Genomic DNA, 15542 nt, shown 5'->3' with positions numbered 1-15542 from the left:
CTGCCTCAGCTCAAGACCAGAAGGGACTGCAGGCAGCAGGCCTCGGCTCGATGACTCCAGAGCCACTGGAGTCAGACTCTGACTGAGCCAGGGCCAGGACTGAGGGAGTCTCCGCGAGGCCCCACTCCACAGCCACACCACAGCCAGGAGGGCTGCATCCCAGGCCCAGATGCAGAGCTTGGACACAAAACATTGTGACTTCCCAGCTTCTGGGGCCACCATTGTGGCCAGAGAAAATAAGCCCTGTGCACATGAACACGAAGTCCACCCTCTTGTCTGGGGCTGTGGAGCCCATGCAGACCCAGTGTCCAGCTGCAGGACAGGACCACTGAAGACTGATGCTCAGAGAGGAACTGCCAGGACACCACACAAACAGGGCACAGACCCCACCCCGGGACCCCAGCTGAGGGACCAGGGGGAGGGCTTCAGGGGTTTTCTCAACTTGCCTTTATTCTCTATTGATTTTTTTAATCCACCAAATTTTGAAATCAAGAAAATGGTGCCTTTCCCTTCAACTAACCACATTTTCTCTGCTGGAACAATCTAGGAACACTTCCGGGCTTTCCGTGGGAGCGGGGTGGGAAGGGCAGTCACCAGGCCTCCATCTGAGCCTCTGCACTGATCAGGATGAGAAAGAGTTCCCCAGCTACAGAGTCCAGCCCCTCTGTCCCCAAGGACTTGGACTTGGTCTCTCTGAGCTTCTGTGGAGGGCACAAAGTCCTCTCCCACCCTGGGAAAGGACCCCTTCTGACAAGCCTAGCCAGCTTGGTGCATCTGCCTTTGCTGCAGGGCCCAAGGGCAACAGTGTGGGCAGAGTGTGGCCAGCTTCTCTGGGACCTGGCCCTGAACAATGGCTGGTCCCTGTCCCTGGCCGTTGTCCTGGGACAGGACATAGGGTAGCCAGTGTGGAAATGACTGGGTGTGGGCATCCCAGGTGGGCCTCTGCCTCCTCCCCATTTCCCCTGGGATGGACCCACTCAGATCACGCACTGTCCTGCCAAGGCAGCTCCTCAGACACCAATCAGCATAGGACACAGGGACAACATAGGGCAGGGCTGCAATCCCAGCCCAGAACTCTTGCTGGGCTCTCCAGGAGTGTCGGCAGCTGGCGAATCCATGCCTGGAACCTGCCCCCCCCCCACTTCCACTGCGACAGGCTCTAGTACCCTCCCCTCTGTCACCTGCAAAGCCACGCTCACTCATGTTCTATGACCCTGTAGGATTCTGATATCTGTCTGAAACAAAGACCACCATGCTGAAGGTCAAGGTGGTCACATGCAGGTTCTGGTCAACTCACGCCAGGGGGAGTAGCTATTGGACTCCATGGAAGTTACATCGTGACCTGCACCTCCTGTGTGGCAGTCACTGTACCCCTCTGGCCTCCCCAGCAACACTTCTCTGAGGGCAGCCCAGTCTGAGGTCTAGAAGACACAGTAGGAAGGACCCAGAGTCTGCTATGGCCACCTGCGGGATGCCCAGTGTGCTGAGCCATGGAGGAGGGCCCCTGTCAGCAGGTGGGGACAGGACCACGGCTCAGGGCTAGAAGACAGGCCCCAGAACCCAGTGTGAAGGGAGTTCCACCCTGCCTTGTGTCTTCTCCTGGCTCTCTTCTGGGGAGACGGGGTAGCCCATGCTGGGTCCAGCGCGCCCTGGGGAGGAGCCCCTGGCAGGTCTCTGACCGCTGTGCACTCGTGCAGCCGGTCCAGGGCTGGGCATCAGGGTGGCCCCTGCACCAGTGCCTAAGGCCTCTGGAAGTGACAGAGCTGCAGGAAGGACAATGGCCACCCCAGGCCTTCAGAAGGCCAAGGCACTCTTTCTCCCACCTCCTCACAACCCACAGGTTGAGTGTGGTGACTCTCCTGAAGAGTGGGGCGGGGTGGAGCACCTGGCCGGTCCTCCTTCCCATGCGCCACACCGACAGGAGGGAGTCAGCAGAGGCCTTTAAATAAATAAATACGCAGATAGATGAATATAAAATAAAAGATCTAAAAAATCTGTCGACAAGCGCTACTCGTCCAGGGCAATAATTATCACCTCCCCTTCCCGTGTGGGTGGGAGGAAGTGAGCAGTGCCTGGCAGCGGGTGCGGGAGGGGTGTTGGCCCTGCGCCAGAGCCTGCACCGCGCCTCCTCCTGCGGCCACAGCCCCCTCCAGAGCTTTCAGGGTGCTCTCGGAAAACCCTGGCCCAAGTCCTGTGTGGCACTGGCACCTGTTGTGAGGTCCAGCAAGTCACAGACATTGTCTGGGCCCTGGGGCTCCCATTTGTCCAGTGGGAACAACCACGCTCCCGCACCCCCAGCCCACAATCTGCGCTCACCAGGCACTGGCCACGTGGCCATTCTGCCTGCTGAGCACAAGACTATGCCCATAGGGACCCACAGACATCGGAGTCTCCTGACTCACGGGAGGCCTCTTGGCTATGCCAGCCTGGGCAAGGGCCTCACTTCTCTGAGCCCTGGTCTCCACTTCTAGGACACAAAGCTGACAGCACTGCACCCAGAAGCACCTTGAGAGGAAAGACCCATGAGCAAGGGCCGGAGCACGGGGAAGGCCAGGACCAGGAGGTGGCACTTCTGACTCTCCATGGGAGACAAGGAAGACCCGTGCCATTCCTGGTGCCGAGTCAGGGACGTTAGCCACTCAGACCCCTGGAGCAACAGGCCCTAAAGCAGAGCCCAGCTGAGGGAGGCCTGGCCCACTCAACACTTCCAAAAGCTCCCAGCACACAGAGGACTCCAGAGGTGCACCTAGCACACCTCCGGCACTCCACGGCGACCTGGCCCGGAAGAGCTGGAAGGGAGAACGCCCACTTCCTTGGCAAAGCTCTAGGAAGCAGGCCACACGACCGCCTCAGACACACTGGGTGCCCAGGGCCTCTCGGGATGTTTGGTTTTCCAAGTCTGGGTTTCAGGGGAAGCCCCCACAAGCTGAGAGCAGAGTGGCTGTATGGGCCACCCCTGCAGGCCACCAGGAATGGTGCCTTGGCTGGCTGCCCCACTGCGTGAAGGAGGTGGCGCTAGGAGATGCGGAGGGCTGTGGTGGGGCAGAGCAGACCCTACAGGCCGCCAAGCCTCCCAGCAAGACCCGACACAGGACAGGGAGGGGGCTGGCTGGACCCCTCAGCACACCCTGCAAGTCTGGCAAAGCTCCTCTGTGCTGCCCACAGAGGCCCAATTTGGGTCTGTAGCTCAAAGCCAGCTGAAAATGGATTAGGGATTTGGGGGCAGGTGCTGGGGGTATAGAGCACACAGGCTACTGCGGTGACTCCAGCTCAGAGACCAACAATGGTGGCCCCACTCGCCTTCAGGCCCAGGGCCAGCCCATACTGGGCAGAAGGAGGTGCTACAAAGTGCCACTGGAAAAGGGACTGCACATTTTCTCACGAAGGAGACCAAGCTCAAGGGGTATTTGTTTGGGGACGATGATGCTTGTAGGGGCCCTGCCCACCCTCCCCTGGGGAAAAAGGAGCATGATGGTGCAGACCCAGGGCAGCACCCAGGGCTTAGTTTCTGGGAAATGAGGCTCTTTCTCAATCCTCCAATCCTCCAGTCATGGAGGGCAGGAGACCCTGCACACGCGGCAGGGCCTTCACACCAGGTCCACTCCTGTGGGAAGGGCCCCCACAACTGGTCAGCAATTCCTCCAAATGGAAGTCTCTGGAGGCTATCAAAACTGTAGCAATCCTGCCCCCAAACCCATATTAAACAAAAGGGGGGCCAGGGCAGCAAGACACAGCAACTCTGCCTGGTGCCCCAGACCTCAGACGGAAGCCAAGGGACTCCCGCAAGCATGGAAACGGAGCGTTTTGACCGTCTGGCCTGGGGACCATGTTCTGGCAGACAGCAAGGCCGAGCAGGCCCAGGGTCTCAAGAAAGATGACCCACCATTGTGGCTTGCCCCCACCCTCAACAGTCTCAGCTCTGCTCACTGAAACTGACCAGTTAGAGCCCACATCCGACCACGCTGAGGTGGCCAACTCCAGTCAGGCTGAGTGGCTCCTCACAGGAAGCTCGCTGCTCAGGTGCCCCGAGTCTACAGCACCAACCTGGCAACAAGCCCCTGGTTGAACAGGGTCACATGTCATCTCACTATTTATGGTTTGCACAATTCCTGGAAATAATCTAAGCCTCCACAATTTCTCAGAAATGCTGCTGCCCATTCCTTCCTCATTAACAGAAATTGCCATCAAGCAGTGAATCTGCAGTCCAGGGCACACGTGCCAAGTGTCCAGTCCAGAAACACATGAGGGAGACACTGCCCAGCCAGGGCTCAGCCGGCACCAAGGCATCCTCCTCGTGACGGCTACCCAGGCCCCTGGTGCTTGGTGCCAGGCATTCCTCTGGCCAGACCTTAACTCCACAGCACGTGAGTCTCCTCCTGTGTGAGCCCAGCACAGATCACTTGTATCCTCTGGGCACCAGGTTCGGGGTCCTGCAGGGGTGTTGCTATGAGTGTTCTTACATGTGCCTTTCAGGGAACACATATATGCACCTCCTTTGGGTAGAACTACAAGATCACAGGTAGGAAAATGCTGGACTTCACAGACATTCTATGTTCCTGAGCAGGAACAAACAATCCACAGTCACCAGCAGAGCACAGACCTCCAGCTGCCCCACGGGCCTGCCAACAGCAGGCCCTCTCAGGTATGCTTACTACACTCTTGTTTTGGTGGATGAGAGTTTGTGTGTAACAATACTCTGTTATGGTTTGCTTTCCATTTTTCTGCTGAGTAGTGTGTTGAGTGTACATTCACATGCTTATCTGTCATTTGGAAATCCTCTTTAGGGATGTACCTAAGGCTGCCTTTTTCTTGATTTGGAAGAGGTCTTTACATAGCGTGGACATAAGTCCTCTCAGATGTATTGTGCAAATACCCTCTCTCTCAATGTCATATTCATCTTAACCAAGTCAAGTCTGCCACTCTCATTCTTCAGATAGTGCTTCAGATAGTTGTGGAAGAACATCCTGCCCTCAAAGTGGGGTGAAGGGCCTGCTCCGGGTGTCGGAGGAATGCTCCTGCCTTGGCTCTTCCATGAGGCTGTGCCCTGCCAGAAACATCTCTGTGCACAGGTGAGCTCAAGTCTGCAAAGGGTCCTTTTCTCTAGATCAAACACCCATGTGTCCATAGGCAGTCCACCTAGGCAGGCCACGAACTCTGACCAGCATGTGTGTGAGGGTCTGTGTCCACCTGCGCATGCCGCAGGGGCTTCACACCAGGTCCTCATGTCTGCTGATGGGCTCCTGCGCTGTGTTCTTAGGCAGGACTGGCTCCCAGGTGCACGTCAGGGTCTGTAAGACCACATACACAGCATGTGCTCTCAAGCCCATGGAGTCTCCCTCTGGACGGGGAGCTGCAGACCGTCTACTGAAAGCAGCACCTCTGTCCGCCTGGTGTTGCCGTCCCGTCTCGGCCCTTCCACCATCTCTCTCAGCAACGACGCAGTTTCCACAGCGGCCTCAGGCAGCTCTTCACAGGCTTCTCCCCACTCTCGATGCTAATGAGTTGGTGCTGCTTTCTCTTCTCCTTCGAGATGGTGTCTGCCATGTGCCCGGCTCATCCTGAGCTCCTGGGCTCAGTGGTCCTTCCCACCTCAGCCCCTCCACGAGCTGGGGCTATGGGCACTAACTGTGAAGAATGACTGGAGTCACATCACGTCTTCAATGTAATTTCTGTCTTCCCAGATGCCGAGCTAGCATCTCAACTCTCACCAGTTCCAAGTCCCGCCGGGTCCTTAGAAGCAGCCTGCCCCGCTCTGCCTGGGTCTCCCACCTGTCTCTTCATGCCCACCACACTGCACAGGTCCACACAATGCCAATGGAGGGGACAGAAGTAGGTGCCCTATCCTCGAGCTCAGGAGACGACGTTTGCCCAGCAGAGTGCAACGAGCTTCGGGTTCTGCAGGCACCTCTTACAGATCCAAGTCACCCTGCCAGTTCCTACTCTGCCCGTTTCCCAGCATCCCTGAGTGGGGCTTTTCTGGGTGTGCTGGGACAGCCCTGGCGTCAGCCCATGTGTTCTAGCAGGTGAATCACACCAACTGTTTCTGAATTGACCAGCCTTGCACTCCCAGAGCCGACCCTGCTCTATGAGGACATGTCCCCGACCCATGTGCCCTGCCTTCCTCTGCAACTGTGCTTCCAGCTGAGGCCACACTCCTGTCTCCGCTTAGAAATGGAGCTGCCACTCAGGAGCGCTCAGCTCTGCTTCTCTGAAAATGCTTCCACTTTGCCTAAAGACCCCATCTGAAGACTCCCGGCAGCTGCAGGGTAAAGGCCAGGACTGTCGGAGCTGCCCTGGAAGCAGACGCCTGTAAGTCCTGACGCTCGGGGTTCTGAACAGTCACTGTCTTCCTCTGGCACGGCAGAGCCAGGTCACAGTAACTTGGGCGTTACCCCAGCTCGGATAACACAGTGTGGCTCCAGGAGTAGATGTCACCTGCTGGGTTGAGTCCACTCACCTGTTCCTTTGTAGTCCTACCCCTTTGCCCTTTGGGGGATAGAACAGTCCATGGAACAGCCTCCCCCAACAACACCCGGGTTCAAGGAGCACGCTCTCTCTTGCCTGCCTTGTCTCCTGTGGGAGCTGGGTTGGAGGAGCCGTCACAGAACCAGAGAAAAAGGTATTTCTCTGCCTCTGTGTGTTTACTTGGTGCAGCCCAGTTCACCTGGGGTGACCCTGACTGGGTCAGTCACGAGTCACAACCCAGTGCGGCCCAGTGCAACCCAGCACGACCCAGCACAGGGGCGCTTCTGCCGTCTCCTGGCCCTCACCGCTTCTGTGAGCTGTGGTTCCTGTGTCTTCAAACACAGCGTGCCCTTCTCCTCTGGCGTAACGTGCTTTTAAGATTTTCTGTGGTTTCAAAATCTTTTAAGATTGATTTCTGCCTTTGGTTTTCAAATTTTTATTACTATATAACCAAGGATTTTATTTAAATCAGGGACAAACTTACTCTACTTACCATAAAGTTTCTTGGATCTGCGCCTGCAGTATTTGGACAGTCTGGGGAAATTTTTAGCCATTACTCTTCAAACATTAGTTCTATCCATTCTTTCCCTCTGTTCATCTAGGCCTCCAACTACTATATTCTTCTGTGGATCTTTTTGGGGACGTTGTGCCACCAAGCTACACCCCAGCCCTTGTTCTTTATTTTTCATTTTGAGACAGGGCCTCACCAAGTCGCTTAGACTGGGCTTGAACTTGGCATTCTCCTCCTCAGCCTCCCAAGTTGCTGGGCATGGCGGTGGCACTGGACACCTTCTCACCCCTTACCTGTGTCACCGCCTTCCAGTTCATCAATCCTGCCTTCTTCTAACCTGAGAGCTGGCCAATCTCCTGAGGTCTTCATTTTAGTCTTGGTGTATTCAACGCTGGACTTCTCCATGTGCAGATTCAAGTTCTCTAGGAAAGTCCCACCACCTCATCTAACTCCTTCCACATTTGCACAGCTTCATTAAGTTCACATCCAATCATTTCAATCCACATTCCCTGAAGACTGGTCACTATTTATTCTTCCCAGTACCGGGCATGCCAGCAATTTTGGTTAAAATCCTAGATGCCATAAATGAGCAACCAGAGACATCAGACCATGGACTTGTCTTCCAGAAGGAACACGACCATCCTTGGGCAGCCAGCGGGCACGGTTTCAGGGCTTACTGGGATTGGCCTCCTCCTGGTGCCTCTGATGCTCAGGGCTCTCAACTGGCCGGTGGTGCCCACAATAGCCCTTCCTCCATGGGCCTTATACCACATCTGCCTCAGTACTCTGAGTGCCGAGGTCCCGCTGGCTCTTCTGCTGACGGCCTCTGTCCTGCTCCCTGGCCTGGCACAGCAGGCCCACACAGCATGCAGATCAGCAGAGCCCTGAGGGGGCTGCACAGGCGGGGTGGGGTGGGGCTGTCTTTCTCCTGGAGGACGCTCCTCAAGCCCTGGCTGAGGAAGTCTGAGCTCTGGAACCTGTCCTCCTGGCCCAGTGAGGCTGCTGAGGCTCCAGGCCACCCTGCCCAGCATGGTCAATGGAATCTGTCTCTCATGTCCCGGCTGGTCTGTGTGTGGCACGTCTCTGAGTCGGGGTGTGTGTATATCCTGGCTTTACATGGCTCTCACAGGCAGTGTGCCTATGCTAAGGTTGGAGGGTGTGAGATCCTGGTCCCCTGTGCGGTGACAGGAAGGTGGAAGGACCTTATGAGGTGATCAGGTGCAGTGGTGCCAGGGGAGCCCGCTTAGCCCTGCAGGGTGAGGGTTGTGAAAGTGCACCTGACCACGTCACACTCTGGCTTTCCGCGCACCACAAGACTCCTGCCACTGGGATGCCAACTGCCAGGGGACCCTCAGTAGAGGCCAAGCTGATGGGGCCACTTGCACTTGCAGCCTCCAAACTGGGAGCTCAATAAACCTTTTCTTTATAAAGCACTCGGTCTCAAGTATTTTGTTATAGAAAATAAGAAAGTGTGATGCCACACGCAACCATCAGCAGTCACTTGGGAGCTTCCTAGGGTCGGCACCATGCCAGAGCCCAAAGGTCAGAATGCCGGAGCTCTACAAGCTGGACACTGAGGCAGACCCTTGAATGGGCCTGTCCCCAGCTTCCCACCCTCTCCTGGAGCACAGACGGCAACGGAGTCGGTACTGACCCCACAGCCACTGCCTGACCACAGTACCCACGTGGCACCCACCTGTTTGATGCCCCTCTGAGCTGTGGGAAGCAGTGCTCTGGACTTTTCTGCAATTTTCTGTTGGAAAAAGTACAAGAGGAGAAAGAAACGAAGAATGTTAAAGGTGGAAAGAGAAGGGTCAGATAAACCACAGGCCCTGAGAGCCAAGCACACCGGGGGGAGCCAGGCCCTGGGCAGGCTCGCAGGACTGGCTGGACAGCCTCAGAGGGCCTCGTTTCCTTGTCTGTCAAAATGGGGTGAGGCCTGCCCTGCCTGTCCCCAGGAGGCTGTTGTAAGTTCCCCTCGGGGCAGCACTTCTGGAGGAGGAAGGCCACCCCACGCCACCCAGAGACAGCCACCTGAGGTATGCTCCAGGGCCCACAGCCCCCACTGGCCTGCACCCCGCCCGCGGCACCTCACCTTTTGGACCACTCCGTACCGCTGAATGGCATCTGCTAGCTGGATCTTCAGCCGGTCCAGCTGAAGGCGCTCCTGCTGCAGACAGAGGGCAGGCTTACTGTCATGGTGCTCTCTGTGCCCCTCTCTGCCCAGCAGGGCCACAGCCCAGCTTCTCCATGCATCGTCACATCCCCACCCTGAGGAAGTGGCTCATGGCCACTGTCGTCATCAGCCAGAGTCCCAGTGACACCAGCACCATAGGACCCACGGAGCGCGACCAGCACAGTCAGCAGCCCGGAGCTACGGTGGCCCAGTGTGTGGCTTGGCCCCTCATAACCCAAGCACTGTGGTCGCCCCACAGCCCAGGAGACCAGGACCCGAGTCCTGACTGGCCCAGTCCAGGCGTCAGGTACTGGAGCCGGGTCCCAGGGACCCATGCCTTGTCCTACTGCTGTCCCCCTCCCCCGCCACACCGCCCCTCAGCCTGCTCCCCTGCTGTTCAGCACCACACCCCGCCACCAAGACATGAACCGCCACTGAGCTCGTGCTCCAGAAGCGTTCATCAGGTGAGGGGCTGGACAGGCCAGGCCTGGAGTCAAGTGTCCCTGCTCAGGTTGGCCACGGACCCCACTGCCTGATAGGGCCTCCCCTCCCGCCTCCAGCCCTGTGGAACTGGCACCAAGGAAACCACAGCAGCTCTAGTGCCCTGCCCAGCCTGGGTACTTCAGTGTGGTCCCAGCAGACCTGGCTGTCCACAGCCACCACACACCGCCACCCACTGCCACTAACACCCATGGCGAGAGGTGCTAGTGTGGGCAGATGAGCTGTGGCCCAGGCTTGAGGGACAGGCTTTCCAACTCTGGGCCCACACGCCCCACTCAGCAGTTGGTGGAGCCTGTTTCGATGTCCTGGGTGGGTGGCCTCAGGTCATGGATACCACACTTGAACCCCAGGACAGAGCAAGTAGCCTGGGAGAGCACAGCACTGGCCCTGCTGCTGCCCATGGTGTCTGTTTGCTGCGCGAGCCTTCCTCCAGAGAGCCCGCCTGGCACCCACCGCAGCATGCACCTCTGGGAGGCTGCACTGATGTTCCCCTGTGCCCTACTCACCAGACCAGCTCAGGAAGGAGAAAGGGGACCTGGCATGCTTCCTAGAGCTACCAGGCCATGGAGCCCCCAAAACAAGGGGCTCCACACCCACCTTGCGAGGGAGCAGTGAGCACCACACAGAAGGCAGCCAGGTTGCCAGGGTCCCTCCCTCGGCAGTGGAGGTGGCTACGGTGACCCAAACCATCTCATTCCCTAAAGCTCGGGCCGGGTGAGGGAGGCACCGAGAGCCACACGGCGGGTGCTTCCCCACAGACTCTTGTTAGAGCAAGGAGAAGCCCAGTCCTCAACCCCTGCCCACATGGGCAACTGAACCCTCAGGCCCATCTGCTGTAACCGAGACCTCCCTCCACCCAGCATCCCCAGCACATTGGGCAGCTGCTCCCCATGCCTGCCAACACCACGGGCCCACAGCAGTGCCCCCTCCTTCAGGCCACGGCATGTGGTGAGACCTCCTCCTGTGAGGCCCTGTCGCGTCCTGCACTTGCCCAGGGCCAGTGGACACTGCGTGGTCCAGAGTCCTCCCACGGCACTATGGGAGCCACCAAGGAAGGCTCCCAGCCCATTTGTGCCTCCTCGCCCCAATTTCACAAGCAAGTCTGTGGGGTTTCAGGTGGAGTAGGGCAGACGGACACCCAGTAGGCTGTCATTTAGAACACTGCCACACCGGGGTCCACCAACAGCACAGAGGACTCAGACTACCGTGCCTGGCTCAGATCACCCCTGCTCTCGCCATCACCCCCATCAGTGCGCCTACCACTGGCCACAGTCTCTGCACCATGCTGGCACCCCAGGAGCTCAGGTGACCTGAAGTACACGGGAGGGCGTGCACAAGTCACCTACACATGATACACCACTCTATGCAAGGGACTTGGCTGAACACGGACTTTGGTAACCAGGGGGTGTCCTACACCCATGCCCAAGGACCCTGCTGGATGACCGTGTTGGCTAACTATGCCAGACACGCGGGGCTCAGGCTCTGTGTCGCCCTGGTAGAGGACAGGGGCCGGCTGGGCCCACCTGGGCCAGAGTTCACATCTACTGGGCTCCTCCCTAGCCAAGGCATCTTGGGCAGGTCGCTCCTCCTGTAGAAAGAGAGCAAGATACTGGCCAGTGCTGCCAGGGCCCCGGGAAGAGCGACAGACTTACAAGTCCTGGCTTGTGGAAAACCTCCAAGGACCAGGGCATGGGGGGGTCGCCACCTCAATCATGTCCCACAATGTAGGAGATACCTCTTCCCTAAGTGTGCCCACCCCACCAGGCGGAGACAAAGCAGGCACTGGGCAAGTGTCGGCTCTAGCAAGCAGGTCAGCTGGCCGCACCAGAAGATGGGCGGGGACTGTGGTGCTCCTGCTGCACGGCGTGCCTATGACCTGGAGAACAGGTGCCATGTGAGAGGCCAGCATGTCTGAAGAAGGAAGGCATGCATGGACAGGAGGACACAGGTTGCAGAACCAAGGGTGCTGCTGCAGGTGCCAGGCCCAGCCCAGGCGGCTGAGCAGAAGGCCTGGGATACACTAGTGGTCAGGCTGCTATGACTCTGTGAGCAGCTATGACTCCTGCCCAAGATTCAGAACCAAAGAGAGTCGCGTCTCCCCTGAAGAACTGCACTGATTAGCAAGTCCTGTGAGATCAGCTACCGGCCACCAGAGCACCTCTGGGAGAGTCTGTGTGCCCAGTCACTGGAAAGCTGGCCACATCTTAAGTTTTAGGAAGCTTGATTGATCCCATGGCCCCACCCTAGCATGCAGAGCCGCACTCTGCAGTGGCACAGCTATCACCACCCAGCTTTTAGAATACTCTATCACCCAAAGTTCCCTGGTGCCCGAATGCAGTAGGTTCCGCTGCACCCCCAGTCCTGGAAGCCACTGATCCACCTTATGGTTGCCAACCTCAGGCCTGCTGCCCTCGGGCTCCCTCGAGGTATGCCCAGGCGGGGGGCGGGGGCCTCCAAGTCCCACCCCCCTGTTGAGCAGCACCTCCTGCAGGCAGGTGCCACGCCATATGTGTCCACGCAGAGCTCAGCAGGGTTCTGCTGTCCTCAGGACCAGGCTTTGCAGGCCACGCAGCCCTCGCACCTAGGCAGTGTCCTGGCAGCGGGAAGCACTGAGATGGGCACACCTCAGAGGCTGGGTATGAGGACGCCCTGCACAGGCCGGGCAGGCGGCAGTCGCCGAGGCCCAATGGCCTCTGACCCTCTGAGAGCAGCATCCTCTGATCTATGGACACTTGGGTGGGGTGTGGGTAACACAGTGTGCTTCCTGGCACAGGTGAGAGGAGGGTGGGGGTGGAGCTATGTGGTGGCAGACATTCCTGGGACCCTGGTGTGGCAATAGGTGTGGTGACAAACCTCATGTGGCTGGTGAGGGGCAGGGTAATGACTGACAGGACAGGCGCACACAGAAACCCAATGATGAACACTGGCAAGGGGCAGGGAGCTCCCAGGGAGCCGGGAGGCAGAGACGGGGACAGGAAGGCAGGGGCAGTGGAGGGGACAAAGACAGTGACACTGACCATGGGGTCGTCAGTCTCCATTCAGGAAGGCCCAGCCAAGACTCGGACACCCTCACCACAACCACAAGGCAGGTGCCAGGAGAGCAGTCGCAGCAGCCACCCCTGGCCCCTGCTGCTCAAAGGGCCCACACACCCAGTTCTGGCCCCTGAGCCACATGTGGCCGAACCCAGGGCAGCCTGAGTATCCATCTGTGCACACGGATCCCCGAACCCCTCCAGGGCCACATCCCCTCCCTCAGGGCCTCCCTGGTCTGGCCCAGCCCTCAGGGAAACATACCAGACAGGAGCCCCGCAGGAGCTCTGACGTCTGCTTCAAGGCACCAGCACTGGCCGCCACGGCTCTGTTGGTCTCCTGCTGCATCGCGTGCCTGGGGCAGGGAAGGGGCGGGGAGAAGGGGACACAGCAGGCAGAAGGGAGAGCAAGGCATGGCAGAGGGACAGGCAGAGCCCAGCGAGCAAATGGAGAGGAGCAGAGAGAAGGGAGAGAAGCAGCAGGCAGGGCCGGAGGGGGCAGGACAGGCAGAGGCAGGCAGAGGGCGGGAGGGGCAGGGACAGCAGGCAGACAGGCAGACAGGGGAGAAACAGCAAGGTGAGCTGCGTGGGAGGCAGAGGCCACCTCCAGGACCACCCCAAACATAGACTCGCGGCTCAGAGCCGTCCAGCCCGCCACGGGCAGCTGGGCACCAGTGAGGAGGCCCGGCCAAGCTCCCGGCAACGGGCCCTCGATGCTGAGCAGAGCGTGGCTCTGGGTCCCAGGGTGAGCCTGTTGCCACCCCCAGAGCAGTGGCATGAGAGGGCCTAGGCAACCCTGGCCACAGTCCAGCTGCAGCTTTGAATGTGGCCCCAGCAGCAAATGAGACCAGTGCTCTTTGCAGGCGCTGACCCTCCCCAGTGGAGTGACACCTGAGTATACACATCCAAGTCACACCCAAGAGAGGCGGGACCCTGGCCTGGCAGAACCCAGAGAGCCCTCCTGACCCTGCGCAGAGCAGCCCAAGGCGAGGCAGCGCTGCACTCCCAGGACCCGCAGTGGTCAGGGCAGTGCAGGTCTCAGGCTCTCAAAGGCCACCCACTGGTGCTGGCACCTGACCAGGTGACACCCAGCAGGCAGTGCACTGTCCGCACCACAGGTCACGGCCACCTGTTGAGGGGTTCACTGCCCCAGCTGTGCCTCCCCTCCGCAGCCCTTCAGTGGCAGGGCGTGGCAGTCTGTGCAGGAGAGAGCTAGGGCGGGCTGAGGAGGAGCCGGGAAAGGCTGGTGACAGCAGCAGGGACGGGGGCCTTCCGGCCCCAATGACTCTGGCATGGCTGCTACCCAGCTAGGTCTTGCCTCCTGGTCCACCTCCTTCTAGAGGCTGCCCACTCACTGTGCCGACGGCCACGTGACAGAGCCTGACACTCCACCCTGGACCACCACCTCACTGCCACTCCCCACAAGGACCTCTTCAGCGAGCTTGCCAGTCCCACAGCCTGAGACCCACCTGAGCGTCCTCGTCCCATGGTCCTGCCCCCACCTGGACCTGATCTCCAGACTGTCCTCCCTAATGACCCTCGGTCCATCTGCCTGGGCATCCCACTGCTCTCACATTCGGCCTGCCCAGGATCTCCTGACTTCCCCATCTCCACCCCTGTACCCCCAGCCTTCCTGTCTCTTCAGCAAAACTCTCGGCTCCCCTGTCCCCATCCTCCATTTCCCAGTCTGGCATGCGGGGGCAACTGCACAGCCAAGACCCGCTCGGCAGTCAGAGACAGCTGGGGCAGTGAACCCCTCAACAGGTGGCCGTGACCTGTGGTGCGGACGGTGCACTGCCTGCTGGGTGTCACCTGGTCAGGTGCCAGCACCAGTGGGTGGCCTTTGAGAGCCTGAGACCTGCACTGCCCTGACCACTGCGGGTCCTGGGAGTGCAGCGCTGCCTCGCCTTGGGCTGCTCTGCGCAGGGTCAGACACTCTGCGCCCCTGGGCTCCTGAAGGTCTCTTGCCCCTCACGGCCACAGCGTCCTACTCCACCGTGGCACAGTCCCTGAAGCAGAGGTGCTAAAAGCAGGTCATGTCCCAGCCCTCACACTGGCCAGCCATTCCACGTGTCACTCTCACAAAGCCCAAGTCCCTGCACAGTGCTCCAGCCTCCCCTGGCCCTCCTATCCCGCCCTTCACGGGCCCTCCCGCCCCACCGCTGCTGATGCCCATCCGGACAATCCCCACATTGGTGCTTTGCTCGCCGTGACCCTGCAGCCCCTGGACAGCTGAGGCAACGACCCGGGCTGTGAACTGGCACTGTGGCTGCAGGGCAGTGGGCAAGACACTCGGCACAGCCCAGGGCTGGCTCCCCGGGAGGCCAGGCTGTGACTACCCACACCTGCCTCTGCCCGGCACTGACGCTCCTCTCCTCAGACTCCATCCCAAAAATGGTGGCCGCCACATCTTCATGGAGTCATCAGCACTAGAGCAAGGGCAGCTGGTTCTGGGCCGGGTCCTGTAGGTCCTCCTCCACGGGCATCTCCTCTCTGTCCCCTCACCAGTCTCCCTTACCCAACCCGGCCACCCAAGGCCGCAGGCACAGCAGGTGCTCAGCCAGCAAACCTACGCAGCAGCAGTGAAGGGGCCAGAGGGGGCGCCCCGCAGAGGAAAGGCGCCAGCTGCAGGCCCCCGAGACCAGCTTCTGGAGTCAGAGACCGACTGCAGTTACAGCGCCGGCCACCCTGCCCCCAGCGACGCAGAGAGCAGTCAGAGGAGGCGCAGAGCTATGGCTGCAGCAGAGCAGGCTCCTCCCAGGCGCTCAGAGTCGGCGTCAGGAGCGAGAGGAGAAGCTGTAGCCCCGGAGCCCTGGGGAGCCCGCCACCTACCTACACACAGAGAGGAGGGTGTGACCAC

At 59.4% G+C, this 15542-nt stretch overlaps 1 protein-coding gene across 4 annotated transcripts in view; it reads right to left on the bottom strand.

Annotated features, from left to right (window-relative positions):
- Window positions 1–15542, bottom strand: part of Tsnare1 (t-SNARE domain containing 1) — a 116784-nt gene that overhangs the window by 21687 nt on the left and 79555 nt on the right. For 3 of the 4 annotated variants that reach the window (XM_046449016.2, XM_058580840.1, XM_046449017.2), the window contains exons 6-8: window positions 12948–13038; window positions 9072–9146; window positions 8673–8729 (exon numbers count right to left, since the gene is read on the bottom strand). In XM_046449016.2, coding sequence (XP_046304972.1) covers window positions 8673–8729; window positions 9072–9146; window positions 12948–13038 — 223 coding nt within the window. The remainder of the gene's footprint in view (window positions 1–8672; window positions 8730–9071; window positions 9147–12947; window positions 13039–15542) is intronic. The other variant, XM_058580841.1, reaches the window with a different exon arrangement.

The sequence above is a fragment of the Marmota monax genome, unplaced genomic scaffold (assembly GCF_021218885.2).
Source record: "Marmota monax isolate L192 unplaced genomic scaffold, Marmota_monax_Labrador192_F-V1.1 WCK01_AAM20220418_F8-fsc00073, whole genome shotgun sequence".
Lineage (NCBI taxonomy): Eukaryota > Metazoa > Chordata > Mammalia > Rodentia > Sciuridae > Marmota > Marmota monax.
The sequence above is the reverse complement of the archived record's forward strand: the minus strand, read 5'-3'. Positions and strand labels throughout refer to the sequence as shown.